The 16,306-nt window shown below is 34.2% G+C and overlaps 2 protein-coding genes and 1 pseudogene across 3 annotated transcripts; 1 reads left to right on the top strand and 2 right to left on the bottom strand.

Annotated features, from left to right (window-relative positions):
• The first annotated feature begins 2,047 nt into the window (after positions 1 to 2,047).
• On the top strand, positions 2,048 to 2,932 carry LOC105208105. Its single transcript, XM_011177867.1, has one exon. The coding sequence runs from the start codon at positions 2,048 to 2,050 to the stop codon at positions 2,930 to 2,932; it is 885 nt and encodes a 294-aa protein (XP_011176169.1).
• Positions 2,933 to 9,293: 6,361 nt separating this feature from the next.
• LOC113002703 lies at positions 9,294 to 10,927 on the bottom strand. Of its 2 annotated transcripts, none has more exons than XM_039451283.1 (4): positions 10,798 to 10,927; positions 10,276 to 10,570; positions 9,979 to 10,148; positions 9,294 to 9,519 (listed from the first exon to the last, which is right to left on the bottom strand). In XM_039451283.1, the coding sequence occupies exons 1-4, from the start codon at positions 10,910 to 10,912 to the stop codon at positions 9,422 to 9,424; spliced, it is 678 nt and encodes a 225-aa protein (XP_039307217.1). In that variant the 5' UTR covers positions 10,913 to 10,927; the 3' UTR covers positions 9,294 to 9,421. The 2 variants fall into 2 exon arrangements, with proteins under 2 accessions (XP_039307217.1, XP_039307220.1); XM_039451286.1 differs by having other exon boundaries at positions 10,639 to 10,877.
• Positions 10,928 to 13,189: 2,262 nt separating this feature from the next.
• LOC105197932 lies at positions 13,190 to 16,306 on the bottom strand (annotated as a pseudogene).

Genomic DNA, 16,306 nt, shown 5'->3' with positions numbered 1-16,306 from the left:
AATTTTAAACAAAACAAGAGATTGTAGAAAATTAAAAAAGAAAAAAAACTTTTGAAAATATATTTGTCTATAATTTTATAACTTTTGTAATTTTTTATAATTATCTGTAATATGATTTTTATTTTTTTACGAATAAATATATATTTTCTAGAAAATAATTATTTTGTTTTAATGATGACACTCCCGTTCTTCCTTTCCATTTATCCGTTTTTTGTATATTTTTGTATTTATTGTACATTACCAATGTCTATTCTTTTTAGTCTTTGAACTTCCTGTATGGTTAAGTCATTTTTTCATTTTTTTCCAACATGAAAAAAAATAGTGGAAAAATAAATCATGCAGAAAATTTGATCATATAAAACAGGTCTCATATCACATACATTGCATCGTATATCGTATCATTGCTAAAAATACATTTTCTAATTTTGTAGGAGATTTATTATACATCATTACTTCTGCGATATTACTATAAACCCAAAAGTACAATGTATTTTAATCTTGATTTCCCGCCCGTTAGAGATGGGAGGGAGAGAGTTCTGTATTGGTGCCATTTTAGGTGCACAGTCACGTGCATCCAATCACGTGGAATCCACAAATGTCCAGACTCTCTACTTCTAGGCAAGGTCCGTGGATTGGCGTTGGAGGAGAAGGAAGGTCGTTGCATAGCCGCCATTTTCGAGACAGCGAGTCAGTGTTAGTGTATGTACGTAGATAGTAAGGTACTACAGCTATTAGTTGTGTGAGTGAGCGAGTGTGCAGTAAAAGTATGGCCGCCGCCATTTTCGTTCTACATCGTTGAAGTGGATGCAACGACCTTCCTTCCCCTCCAACGCCAATCCATGGACCTTGCTTCTAGGGACTCTACTTGAAGTGAGTATTGAGCGCCCTCCCCTTAAATCGTGTCAGAGACATGAACTCGTGCTTATACACGAGGCGGGAGGGTTCAAATGTTGAGTTCACACGACTTGAAATACGAAAGGATGAGGCGACATAATTTAGTAGTAGGGTAGCCAAGAATGGAAAAGATGTTGATTTGGAATGAAGGGAATTTGTCTTTAAGGTATTGTCTGAGATTAGATGATTTAGGAGTGGTAATAGGACAATAAAAAATGATATGGTTGGCGTCCTGCCGACCTTCCTCACAGGGGCAATTTGGTGAGTCTGACATGTTTTTTCTGAATAAGCTGTATTTCAAGTTGTAATGGTTGCTTCTGAGCCGGTTGATTATTACTATTTCTTCTCTGTCAAGAGGTTTGCGGTGAAACAATACGCCCCTCCACCGTGAAACCAAGGGCGTTTATGAAGAGTGTGTTGGTATAAGAAAGCATGTTGGATGCCATTAACTAGTGCCGCTTCTTCCAGATAAGCTCTGAATTTATTGGTAGTATTACAGTTGACCTCAGCAAAATAGTCCGCGTATGGAATGCGGAACGGGGGAATGAATCCTTGACGGGACACGATTTTGGCAGCTTGATCTGCGTTTTCATTTCCAGGAATTCCTTTGTGTGCCGGGACCCAGCATAGAGTCAGGTTGAAGTTTAATTTATCTAGAAGAAAGAGCTTATGTTTAAGTCTGTATATGATGTGATTGTCAGCCTTGTGATTGTATTGTGAGATAGCTTGAAGCACACTTAGTGAGTCGGTGAAAATGACGGAATTGATCCAGTGGAGTTCCTCGATGATTCCTATGGCTTCAAGCAACGTCCAAGATTCGGCAGAGAAGATGGATGTTTCTGCAGGAAGTTTATGCATTATGGCTTTATTTAGATAAGGGATGTATACGCTCCGACAGCCAGAGAGAGTTCAGATTTTGAGCCGTCCGTGTAAAGGTGAGTGTGTTCTTTGAAGAGTTTATCAGTCATGTGCCGGAAACTTTGGTTGACAAATTATTTCCAATATTGTATCTAAAGATATCCTTGAAATTAAAAACATAGGTAGAGGCAAGGTCATGGTGGAATTTAATTCAGCCTGTTCCGCTAATGATTTAATCTCTTCTCAGACATTAAACGCACATGGCTTACGCACCTTTATTCCCACTTTTCGCACTATGCGCACAGGCATCATTAGAAACATTCCACCCAGCAGTGTAGAAGCTATCACTAAGTCAATTGAAGCTCATCCCTCACAAATCATCGAAGTCAAAAGATTGCAAAAAAGAGCCACTGTTGATGGCACCACCAAACTTGTTCCTTCTTCTCTAATTATTGTTAAATTCAAGGGCCAAATTCTTCCTAAATTTGTTTACATTTTCAAAACTAGACAAGAGGTTAATCCCTTCATTCCCAATCCCCGCACGTGTTACAAATGCTATAGAATCGGGCATATCAAACCTGTTTGTAGAGGATCCGAAAGATATCCAAACTGCGGCTGTGACAAACACAAAGACGAAGAGAACTGCCCCATGGCAGACAAACCTCCTACATGTATAAATTGCAAAGGCAACCACATTGCCACCTCTCCCGACTGTCCAATCTTCTTCAGACACAAACAAATCCTCTCTCTAGCAGCATCCGAAAATATACCTCTCTTTAAGGCAAGAAAAATTATTCGTTCTAACACTCCGACCAGTGTTTCCCACTCTCGCTCCTCGGACCTCTCTAGCGACCCTAAAGTGGACTATAGAGACTTTCCTCGCCTAAACAACAAGCAACCTGAAAATTCCTACAATCATCATTCTTACACTGACCCTCTCCCGTCGTCTTTCTATAGCAACAACAAATACGATGCCTTAAATAACATAAATTCTTATGGCTTTTTCGAGTCGCCACGTCATTCTTCCTCGGATTCTTACGCAAATGCTGTATCTAACCAAAAACACACTTGCTTGAATTCTAATGAGTATGCTCCTTCTCATCTTCCTACAAGCAATAATGGCTCTAACCAAGGCCGCGGTGGCCCTTCGCTACCACGCGGTCCCGCCCAGACCAGATAACAAACAGACTTTCACAAAGAATTCCTCCTTTACCCAAACGGTCGCTCCTCTTTTCCTTCCAGGAATGGTGTTATATTCGAACAATATAACACTAATCCGACCTCCTCTCGTAGAAGCCCCTTTAACTCCATAGACTCATCAGTTAACTCTGTTAACCCCAATAACTTTATGGATAATCTAAGTAAATTTTTTATAAATGATCTCTTACCTTTATTACTCAAAAAAGATTTTACAGCAATTATTGATGCCTCACTTAACTTTCTGTCTGCTCATATCAACACAAATAATATTATCTGCTTAATAAAAAACCTTTTTAACTGTAAATTTAATGACACTGACACTTCTAATACTGATGACCCCTCAAATCAATATTCGGAAAGCTTGCCAACTTCCCAGTCGAACAGAAATAGCCCAGGCCGTTCATCTCCTAATTTAACCCTTCCTAAACTCGTTAACACTAATTTTTCCTCTTAAATTTATCAACTTTTCTTAATTTAAACTTTACTTACACATATTATTAACTATTCACTCTTAAACACCCCTGATTATTCTCAATTTAATAACACTATGAATTCCAACTCCCCCTCCCTCTCTTCTCACAAAAATAACTCTCGTAATCCCTCAAATAAAACATTCAACATATTACAATGGAACTGCCAAGGCTTCCGCAGTAAAATTCCCACTTTACAATCTGTAGCTTGTAATTACGAAATCATTTGCATCCAAGAATCCATTTTATATGAAAACAATTCCATCCATTTGAAAGGATTTCAAATCATAAGAAAAGACATTGACACTCACAACAAACGCGGATTGTGCACACTCGTGCGCAATGACATTTCATATTCCAACGTCAATCTCGAACACATCGCGGATCCTTCTATTGAAATTCTAGGTATTAAAATTAACGTCAACAACACCCAATGCTTTATTGTTAATTTGTATCGCCATCCTGGCAGACGTACACCTTTCTCAGTATTTTACAAGATACTAGAACTCCAGGACAAATTTTAACTAGTACTATTAGTGGGCGATATCAACTGTCATCATTCCTATTGGAATAATTCATATGACGATGGTCCAGGCAAATTACTGGCTAAGGCTATTGATCAACATAATTACGTCATACTTAATGACAAAAATCCCACGCTTTTGCTTCCTTCCGGTTACAGAGACTCGACCACTGATCTTTCTCTCTCTTCTCATAAATTAGCCTCTTTATGCCTTTCCAAGACCTTGAACGACTCTTGGAGCAGTGACCATTTTCCTGTAATTACTCAAATTAACGGCACGTTATCAAAGCAGAAAAAATTCATTTATAAATGATCCCTCTCTCGCGATCAATTGAACGCCTTTGGAGCCCTTTGTCTTAACAACCCAGTTTCCTATGAGAACCTCTGCGGTGCCAACACTTGTGAAAAATATGACAGCTTTATCACACATATCACGAATCTAATATTCAATTTTATCCCAGAGCATCGAAGATTTCCTAAATCCGCCACATCTAAACCTTCTAAAGGTGCTCCCCCTTGGTGGAATGTTGATTGCCAGAAAGCTGTTGATTCTAGAAGAGAGGCCACTGCCATATACAAACGCTTTCCTACATTTGAAAATTACAGACTTTTTATTCGTGCCAAAAGATTGTGTTCTAAAATTCTTAAAAAACAAAAAAGAAACAGCTGGAAGAACCTCTGTAAATCTTTCAACTCCAAGACCCCTTCGGCAGAACTTTGGTCACTGATAAAACTTTTAAAAAAACGCAATCTTGCTCAATCTTTACATCAACAAGACCCGTCAGTAGTGGCCAGCTCACAGCTGGAATGTATTAACAAACTATGTCCACTCTCGTGCTTACTCGACCTTCAAGCACTACGCACCATATTCTCTTATTTTACAAAACATCATCCTAATACTAATTCAGACGAAAATCACACCGAAAGGTACAAATTGTTGAACTCTGATATTTCTACCTTAGACATCGCTTTTGTATTACAAAACATGAAGTCTCATTCCGCTCCGGGCCTTGACCAATTTACATACAACATGATCAAAGCTCTTCCTGACTCCTTCCTTTCCACTCTGACGGATCTCTACAACGCTATTATATTGGAAGGTTCCTTCCCAGAAAGGTGGTCTCACTCACTGATAGTCTTAATCCCTAAGCCTCAAGGTGGTGTGAGACCTATTTCACTCATCAAGTTTCCTTAAAATTCTGGAAAAGATATTTTACTACAGACTCAGATGGATTGTTGAGGGTGACTGATTTGTTCCAGATTTTCAGGCTGGCTTCAGATCAAACAGATCCTGTGTTGACAATCTCGTCTCTCTCTCTAGTTTCGTACATTCTGCTTTCATTAGGGGGGAAATTGTTGCTTGTGTGTTTTTAGACATCGAGGGTGCATTTGACAACGTTGTTCCTTATATATTGATTCAGGATCTGGTGGACATGGGACTGCCCCCTAATTTTTGTAAATTTATTGCCAACCTCATTATGGAAAGAAAACTCTTTTTTATTACAGACGAGGAACACAAAGGCCCACTTCTTACACGCAAGGGTACCCCTCAGGGATCCATATTAAGTCCTACCCTTTTTAATATATACCTCAGGCATATCGGCAAACACTTAACCAAAGAAGGCCAGATTCTGCAGTACGCAGATGACATCGCACTGTTTGTGTCCGCTGAAAACGTCAGCAGCGCGCTTGGCTCCCTTCAGCATAACTTGGACCGAGTTTCCAATTTTCTTAAAAATAGAGGCCTGACTTTGTCTCCCGCCAAATCTCAATTTTTGATTTTTTCCCGGAAACGCTCCTCTTCACAAAATATGCACGGTCTTTCGGATATCTTCATAAATGGTGCTCTAGTTCCCAGAGTTCCTAGCGCCCGTTTCTTGGGCATCTGGTTTGATGAAAAACTCAAAGGAGACACACACTTAAAATATCTGATTCATAAGGGCAGGAAATTAGCGGACATTATCTCATCTCTCTCCGGTGTTTGGTGGGGGGCTCATCCCCGTCTACTTCTGCAAATCTTTCGAGATATCTTCAGAAGCTCTGTTGAATACGGAGGTCAGATCTTTCAATTTCGCAACAATTCTTCAAACTTTTTGAAACTTAAAAGACTCATTTATAGATGCATCAGAGTTGCCTTCGGCTATAGGATTTCCACTCCTATCAACATAATGCTATACGAATCTAAAGAACCTCCATTAGAAGTCAGAATTTCCCATATTTCTTTTAAATACATTTACAAAGCCCTTGCCAACAAAAGTAATTCTGCCACTTCTTTCCTTAAATCTCTCAGGGATCTGGTGGTGTCATCACAGGACAAAATCAATCTCATTAAAAAATTCCCAATCTTTGGAATTTATATCCAAGCTTCAGGAGACTTAATAAAAATACTTCGCAGCACTATTCCTCCGAAATTCCAATATCCTTATTCTGCCTACTCATTCTCCCCACATATCAACAATTCTCTCATGAAATTGGACAAAGATGCTCCTCAGGACCTTCCCAGCAAACGAAAAAAGATTAAAAGATATTAAAATTTTTTAATACCTTTGTATCCCTTTTTTGGCGGAATTAAATGAAATTAGATGGAATTCGAAATGAGATGGTCCAATCCCATGGAATCCAAAAGAGAAATTTTCAATTCCATCCAATCCTATGGAATCCGTAAAGGTTATGGAATTGCATGGCATTAGATGGTTTAGGAAATTGTTTTAAATGCCTCCCGATCAAACACATACACACGCACACGCACGCACACACACGCGCACACACACACACACACACACACACACACACACACACACACACACACACACACATATAGGAAAGGAAAGGAAAATAGGAAAGGATAATAAATTTTAAAGCTTGTAGATAAACGTTTATTTTTTATTTACTATATAATTAATATACTTTATAGTATCTTAATACATAAGTATTAATAAAGAACTTTCGGTTAAAAATAATAATCAAACAAAAAATAAAAAATCAAATTTAAACAAAAGAAATTTGTAAAAATAAGAAATCTAAAAATAAAATGTTAAATAAAAACACTTAATATTTATAAGAAATAGATATAAACATTTTTATTTTATATTAAAATGTCCAAAAACCTTCACCTTTAATCAGAATCTGGAAAAAAGAAATTGTGATGAGTATGAGCGATTTCGAAAAATAAGTATTATATTTATTTGTACCCACCATTACTTGATGGCTCGGGTAGGAAAAGGACATTGAAGTCCGGATCGCTGTTATTTTCATTCAACGAAGATGTTTCCTCATTAGGCACTTGTGCTGCTTCTTCCATTCTTAACGGGTCGATCGAGAAGTCGATGTTCGATTCAGTGTCCCGTTCAATATTCGATTCAATATTTTGTTCAATATCAATCATGTCATCATCAATATTTGGTTCGATGTCCGGTTCTTCTGAATTAAGAACCTCCTCATCTATTGCATCGGTTTCTTTTTCTGCAGTACATGTATGCGCTGAAAAATGTTTATATTTTAAATATGTCGGTATGAATATCTCAATAAAGAAGTTGTAACTATAGTCGCATTTTGAAACAAAATTGCTTACAATTTTTTAAGGAAGATATAAGTTTAGCTAAAATGTTTCTAGTTTTTTCCACCAATTTGTCCGCCTGTGCTGGTGGGATTTTTTTTTCAACTGTTAAGTAATGATAGTATATTGCTAAAGAAAAAAAAGAGTTTAATAGTATATTATCAAAGAGAATTACAAAATAAAATGTTATTGTATTGTTAGGCAAAGAATAAAATTTACTCCTAAACAATCAGCCCTTTACTTTTTTTACAACAATAACATTGAAATTTCAATGTTTTATTGAAGTTGCAATCGGTATTGTACAAAGTGTCCATATATATCTGTGTAAATAATTTTGATTCTCTTGAATATTAATTAGAAATTGCTTTCAAATGTTTGCTTCATTACGGCAATTTGCCAAAAATAAAAGATACACTGAATATTTTTTAATTTTTGTTGGAGACATTTGTTTTAGAACGAAGGGCCCCGTCAACACAACTAAAGCTGCAACTCAACTCAACTGAACTCTAACTGTCTCAAAAAGTAAAAACGTAGGTACATACTACAAACGTTTACTAATTTTATTATTGTGTATTTTGCAATATTTTACAAATTATATGGAAATTTTAATTGTTTGTTTAAATTGCTATTGGTCTTCAAAAAACATGTCTTATGTTACCCTTAAACAATGACATGTTATTTTGAAGACTAATAGCGACTTCAACAAACAAAACTTCTAAATAAATTGTAAAATAATGCAAAATATGCAATGATAAAATTAGAAAACTTTGTATGTTTTCATTTTTTTAAGTTGCAGCCTTTGCTTTAGAACAATTGTCTCCAGTAGAAATGTTTAGACCGGTGTTTTTTTTTTATTATCGCAAATATAATTAGACAGATATATTTAAAAGCATTGATATAGTTTTTAACGTTAAAGAGAATTACATTTATCTTCGTACATATGAATATGACTACTTTGTACAACACCGGTTGCAATTTTAGCAAAAAATTAAAATCTCTATCGTTGTGGTTGTAAAAAATGTTAAGGGTTGACTGTTTTATGATATATTTTATTCGTCGTCTAATAATAAGAAAAGCAATGATAAAAGAGGAAGACATCATTGATGAGATAATATGAAATTATACATGGATTACCTTTAATTGCTAAAATTTTGTTGCAATTTAAGGCATTTTTCGGCTGTTTAGAATTCTTGTTTCGGTTGCTTCCTTTGCCTGTTCCCAAGGAACATAACATAGTCAAAATGACGTCATTTTGACGTCAAAATTACATCACAGCAGAAAACATCAATATGATGATTTTTGGTTACAAAATTTGACTATTTGTTGACGTCAAGAGATCGTTTTTGTAACATGGCGATCTAATGGCAAATTTTATTTAATTATAAGAATTTTATTTAATTATAAGAATAAAATTAAAAACATGATAATTCTTCAATAAAATATGTAAAATTTATTGGAATATGTGATATCATTATAATTCATATATGTATATAAGTACAATAAGTATAATATATATGCTAGCTTTAAATATTAATGGCTCTACAACAGTGTAAAAAAATAATATACTCGCAATTTTTTAAAAATTAAAAAAATTAAAAAATGAAAAATTAAAGAAACTAAAACTATAATATTAATTATTTATCCATACAGCATACATATCCAAAAGACGTTCAAAAGACATTTCGAAGATCTCTAAAAGATATCTTCAGAATGTCCTCTAAACATGTTTTGGATATACATGTTACACTGTGGGTAAATATTAAATAACCAATCGAAATATATCGTAGATTATGCTTGCTTATATATTTATTTTATATATAGTTAAATTGCACATTATATAAATTGCTGCGTAAAACAAGTACTAATAATATATATGTATATATATCACATTTTAGCAATATCTATTTTTATGAAACGCATTTACACCACTCGCTGAGCACTTGTGCTAAACCAGCGCTTCACGTAATTTTCGGATTTATCTAGATCAGCTGTATTACCAAACTTCAGCAAAATAGTGGCTGGAAAGAAACATATTATTCGATCAATTATAAAATATCAATCAATTACAAAAAAATAATTAATAGAAAAAATCACTTTAAAAGACCAATTCAAATAAATAAAGAAAATAAAGAATAATTAGTGTTAATACAGAATAAACAATTTCAAATAAAGTAATATAATTTTATTCAAATTTAGAAGATATTAAAATTTTTGTTAAAGTTAAATGATATATAAAATAAATTATAAATTAAAAATCAAATATAATCTAAAATAATTTTAAAAGTTAATAATTTAAGATAAAATAATGATAAAAGTTAATTATTTAAGTTAATAATTTAATCGGATTATAAAAATTACCCTTAAAATTAATTTATGTCAATTGTATGATTCTTTGGATTCTTTCAAAACGTGAAATATCATTTTAGATTTTATTTATCAGTTGTAATAAAATAATGATGCAAAACTAAATTACTCACCTTGAATAGCCTCATATGTTTTGCTGCTATTAAAAGCAATTTTGGTCTTCTGAGTGCCTGCCCAGCTAATACATCTGGCAAGGGAATTTGTAATTATTTTAGGGAGTACAGACTGTACAGCAGCAACCTCTGATTCCAGGTTTTTAATTTTTGCCGCGAAGACATTTACCCTGTACAATATTTCACAGATTTAATTTACACATATAAATTAATTGTGCCAAAATACATAGTAAAAGATGCAAATAGAAAATGTGTAATTTTAGATAATTAAAAATAGAACAAACTGCTGAAATATTTACTACATATGTAAATGTATTGTCATCTGCGAGAATATTTTCCAAAGTATTCCACTCTTGTTCAGTTCGTAAAGGAAATGCAGGAATTCCGCGTGGTCGCTTCAATTTTACTTCTTCTGGAAAGAGCTTCCTTAAGATACGATCTAATTTAACTTCCATATGGTCAAGCTTGACGCGTATTTCTTCTTGAACTTGAACATTGTTGATAATACAATTGTCAATAATATCCGATGTGATATTATTATTGTCAATGTTATCATTTCTTTTTTCCTTCTTGTGGAAAAAGACGCCAGAATCTGAAAAAAAACTGAATTATAGTTGAAAACAAATTAAATAGTTTACAAATTAAATAACACGTTCTCACTTTCCAAAGATGATTTTACAAAGATGATTTTTATTTTCTTTACACTATTCGCTAACTGCATATTTCTTACAAATTATGTATCACAAATCGCGAATACGCGTAGTCTGGCGCTAACATAATATATAATCTAAAACCATCACGAATAAAAATGAAAAATGCCTTGAAAACAAGACGGAACACGTTGAGTCGGCTGTTGCACGTTATGGGTTATGGTTATGATCTGCACAAAGACTGGCCGGTCCGCGGCTCGACGCCCGACCAATGCGCCCGTCATATGACGTCGCTTGATCAACACGCGGTAAATTCAAATGTGATAACCTTATCAGTGTATATACACTTTGTATTTTTTATACGGAGTTTTACATTTATTATAATACACTCCTGTTTTGAATAATGATAGATACAACTTAAAATTATAAGACAAGGAAGGTAAAAGAATTTTGAAAATCTGCTGGTAGAGCGTTAAAGCTCGATCTTCAAGCTTCAAAATGCTTTTTTTATTTTTTATCTACGATGATTTTTCACCGAGTTACAGTCATTTGAAAATAGCTTAATTTTTGGTGTCTGGAAAGTGTTCCCTATTTTTTTTTTTAGTAGTGTATTTAATGACTAGAACTATAGTTTAAACTTATTGGGAACTCTAGAACTCTTCGAGAACTATAGAATTCCATTGTCAAACTTAATTTTTTCAAAACTTGAGGTGCTGCGCAAAGTTGGCACCTCATATTTTCAAATTTTTAATATTATTTCGGCGGAACTATTGTTATAAACTATCAGGAACTCTAGAACTATTGAGGGTGCAAATAAAACTTGCATAAAAACTTGCGGTGCAGAAAAATGAGGTGCTAACTTCACAGAGACGATTTTTTTTAGATAGGAAAGGAGGATTAAGTAATTCCGTTGAGTTTTTAGTTTTTTTTTATTCGATTTATTTGTTATGTAACAATATTATAATTATTGCAAACAGTAATAACAGTTTAAATGCAGTCTCGAATAAAAAACGCCGATAAAATCTACATTTTTTACGATAATTACAAAATCAAAACATACTTTAAATCTAAAGTTTTATATCTAATTTTGTAACGATGCACCTCCGCATCGTTCCCCCTGGGGCCACGAACCGCTCCCCTGTCCGGCCGAACACCCGCCGGACAGACGAACAGGCGCTACGCGCCGATAATCGCCTCACACGCGCGCACGAACGGTCCGACAAGCGCGCCGTTAAACGCCCGAAGTCCGCGCGCACGCGCACGGATTCGCATGCTCCTGGCGTTGGAGCGACAAAGAGGCGTACGCTCAAGCGAGAGCGCGATACCGGACCGATCTCGGAGCAGCGGGGATGCTGTATTCCGAGAAGAACCGAACTCCACTCGAACATCCCCGACTCTCCGAGATCGGGGTATAAAAGGCGGACGATCCCGCAGAGAGATCGACTCCTCTCCGGTCCAGCCTCCGAGCCAGACCCAGGAAATCCGCGTGGTAGAGCGAGCTCTGTCACCGCCGAGAGATCTCGGCGATTTCCGATCCCGCTTTCCCGGCACCTAGGGAATCCGAGTGGTAGAGCGAGCTCTGCCACCGTTGAGAGATCTCAACGATTCCCTCAACCCATCTCCGTCCAAGCGTCCACGGTAACGACTGCCACCAAGGGGGTAGAGATATCTCTGCCTCCATCGAGAGCTCTCGAGGCAGCCGACACCGACTCACATCGGGGATTCCCTACTAAGGGAATCCCGCCGCGCACCTGTCGCGGATTCGCGGAACACCGACGCGGCTTCTAGCGTAGGGCGTCCCGGCCCGCGCGCGCCGCGGACCGACAAGGCCGGCGACGACATAAACATCGTGGAATCCTCGCGACGATACCGAACCAAGCGTGAGCGAGACCGCGCTATCGTGCGCTCTCTCGCACCGACCGCGAGCCGAGTGCGAGCGACCGAACGCATGTAAATAGCTCCCCGGTCTGTAAATACCGCGTCTTCTTACTGTAAATATCGCGTCTTCTTATTGTAATACCGCGTCTTCTTATTGTAAAACCGCGTCACCGTACCGTCGCGGATGCACCGCGTGTATCCGCGAACTACGGGCACGTATTGTCAGTATTAGATCGTAAATAAAGTCATTTCTCATTAAAACGCACGTCCGATCTCGGAATTGATTAACCCGGTAACCTTCCTTCGAGCCCTGGCTTCCCTGAGCTCGTCCGCGCTCGGACAAAACACAGGTTGTTACAATTTTCGTGTACCAAAAATATTTAGTAAATAAATAAAGAAAATAGATATCTTAGGCCGGTATTCAGTCGATTCTTATATTTAAGATCATCTTAAGTATTATCTTAAGATGCCATCAACCAATCAGAGAGCCGTATTAGCATCTTAAGACGATCTTGAAATAAGAATCGACTATGAATACCGGCCTTTAGAAGCCATTATTATAAATCTATATTAGTCGTGACACTGATAACTATAGAAACGTTGATATAAAATAAATGTAATTATATTACGAAGTTTAACAAATATATTTAAATGTCCATAATAATTTTGTTATTAGAATGGTGCTAGTACTGTTAATATTAATGAGAATCTCGGTAACATTATTTATTCTTATGTAATGTATATGGAATATTATATTTCTCATACATACAGTAATGGAATTAATTTATATATTTTCAATATTAATCTGCATACTGTTATTTGTAATCTTTCCGACGAAACGAATATTAACAAAGGATTATTCTTACATAATATAATTATTCTGTATATAAAAGTGTATTAAAATACAGTTATTAAAAGGTCAACAATTTACTAAATATTTTATATTTTATACTGACATATTTTGGTAGAAATATAAACTATCTCAAACTAATCATTTTTGAAGTAACTATATCTTTTATGTGCAGAATAATAAGATGAATTAATTGGTGTAAAGAAAAGACATGTTTTTTTTTTTTCAAAAAAAGATATGCAATTGCATATTTACAATTGTATAATTTATTAGTTTTTAGTATTTATATATAAATATTTATATATACATATATACAATTAAATTGATTATTTACTTAAATAAAAAAAATTTTTTCTTTTTTCTTAAAATTTTTTAGAAACAATTTTTAAAAATTTAGTAAAATCTTTTGTCGGTTCCAAATTCAATAACTGACAAGATAGATTCCATAATTTGTTGATATAATTAAAATTATTTGCTTTAGGCGATGTCCTGGCAACTCCGCAGTTACTATGTATAATACATACAAGAAAAAGTTAAAAATCGACAATGTAGTATTATATTATTATATACTTCGTATATAAAATTAACCCTTATCCAAGCAGAACTGGACAGCTGCTTTTTTCTTATGTAATGAACAAAATTTATGATTTGTGAAATTTGATGATTGCCTATTTTAACATCACGTTTATTAAAAAATGTTTAACACAATTGTTCTATCAAGACAACTTTTTCCACTCGACTGACTGCTGTGTAAAGTATTATACGTATATGGAAATTTTCTGTTGACAGCTATTCATGCTCGTGTTGCAAAAAACTTGTTCAGTGTTATATATATGTTTGTGTTATATAATAAGACAATAATAAGACTTATTGTATGAGATAAAATGTCTAAATAATAAAGACATGCAAGAGTAATTGTTTTATTCTGATTTAATTGATTTTAATTTTACTATCATTATTATTGTTTTTTTATTAATTGTATAGAAGCAATGATAGCACTTTAAAACGTGTTTTATTTATAGTAGTAATATTTAAAAAATATATAAAATTTAAAATTAAATAAAATACGCGTTGACTATACAAATTTATTAATTGCATGAATTTAAAATATATTATAATAATTCGAGATCTAACAGAGCGTTTTGTTTATTCTACAAATATAGTTTGCCTGAGTAAGGGTTAATTTTGTATAGTATATAACGTGTACTTACTAATAATGTAGTCCGCTCTCATTAGATAGTTTTTCATCTACTGAGCAATATATAGTTGTCTGTGCTCCTTGTTCCACAGTATTACAAAATAATCGTGTAATATACCAACCAATAAATATACCAACAAAAATCTGTACCGGGAAATATTGTATTGTTGGTATAACGGGTTATTCTGGTCGGTACGAGACCAGGATGTACGGAATATACGGTTATCCTATGAATATTTGCTTCTGAAAATAAAAATCCTTGTGTAAGAGTATATTTTGTACACTTTTTCATTATCTAACAAATTAATCAATTAAAGATTGTTAAGTATTAATTAATATACATGTATATCAAATCAGGTCTGTCCAAAACTTTGATCGCAGTCTAAAACGCTTCTATTTCTCCGTGATTGACCAGTTTGATAACTTTGGCATATAAATCAGATTGTGTAAACGTAATAATTGTTATAGGCTTCACAGGCAGAGGATAATAGGTAAAATTTAGTCATATTATGATTGTAGAATTAAGATGCTATCAGTGCCTTTGTTTTATAAACTTAAACAAGTTTGAATTCAAGCAAAGATATTCTTTTTGATATTTTTTGTTTGATAATATCGAGGCGACAGAGAAGTAAAAAAGTTTCAAATCGCGAGCAAAGTTTTGGACAGACATTTGTACTAAATAACTGATCTATCCTCCAAATATATGTTATTTTTTTACATACTTTTTAATCGATGAGCAAGTGCTTTAGTAAATAAAATGTTTGCTAATTTACTTTGGTAGTAACACTTCATTGGCGATCTTTTTCCATTGATATCATTAAAATAAATATCACCGTCTATAACAAAATATTTTTATTATAACAGTAATTTAAAAAAGAAAATTCTGAAGGTATATAAAAAAACATTTTAATTTTAAAAAAGTCACCACAATATTGTTTTACATACAAATGTGTCCTATTGATGAGAGATTAATTATTCTGCAATTAGAAGACAATTTCATTTTCGGTAAAAGTAAAATGGTCAATAGAAAATGACCTAAATAATTGACTTGCAACGTTAATTCATTTCCATCTATCGTTTTTTCGTACGGATGTGCACAGATGCCGGCATTATTTATAAGAATATCAACAGTACTTTCATTTGTTAATATTTCCTTTGCACATTCTTTTACCGTTTGCAAATTGCATAAATCCAATTTATATATTACTAATTCCCCTACACTTGTTCTATACTCATTTTTTGTGATCCTAGAAATAGCCATAAATTTATATATATCACATTTTCTTCATCACGAAAATTTAATTACGATAGATATAGTTTTATAAAAAAGGGAAAATTAAAATAAATTTATTTAACTAATTTTAGAAGAATTTATATCTTAAAAATTAACTTACCATGAAGGCGGTTTGTTTTTTATATTTTCAATCGCTTTATTGGCTTTTTCTATGTCTCTACACGCCAGAATTACTCGAGCTCCTAAATACACATGTAATTTAAACAAATGTTAAGAGTACTTTTTATTTATAAAATTGTAAAAAAGTAGAGTTTATGTAGAGTTCTGTATAAATAAATCAAAAATCAAGAAAGTTTTACTATTTCAGTAAAGAACAAATTATTATTTTAGTAAAAATTACCTCTTGCGTACAAATCTCTGGCAGTTTCCTTGCCAATACCATCGCTAGCTCCCGTTATAACGACAGTTTTGCCGTCTAGACGTGCTCTGCTCGTACACATTTGATTGGAGAACCACAT

This window comes from Solenopsis invicta, chromosome 1, assembly GCF_016802725.1.
Source record: "Solenopsis invicta isolate M01_SB chromosome 1, UNIL_Sinv_3.0, whole genome shotgun sequence".
Classification (NCBI taxonomy): domain Eukaryota; kingdom Metazoa; phylum Arthropoda; class Insecta; order Hymenoptera; family Formicidae; genus Solenopsis; species Solenopsis invicta.
This window is presented reverse-complemented; position numbering and strand designations above follow the sequence as displayed.

Excerpts from the sequence above, each read along its gene's own strand:
- LOC113002703 (XM_039451283.1), bottom strand. The coding sequence starts at position 10,912 with ATGACGGGCGCATTGGTCGGGCGTCGAGCCGCGGACCGGCCAGTCTTT. Across the intron at positions 10,571-10,797 it reads TGTTCCGTCTTGTTTTCAAG|ATTCTGGCGTCTTTTTCCAC; the intron begins GCATTTTTCATT and ends GTTTTTTTTCAG. Across the intron at positions 10,149-10,275 it reads AATACATTTACATATGTAGT|GGTAAATGTCTTCGCGGCAA; the intron begins AAATATTTCAGC and ends AATATTGTACAG.
- LOC105208105 (XM_011177867.1), top strand. The coding sequence starts at position 2,048 with ATGCGCACAGGCATCATTAGAAACATTCCACCCAGCAGTGTAGAAGCT.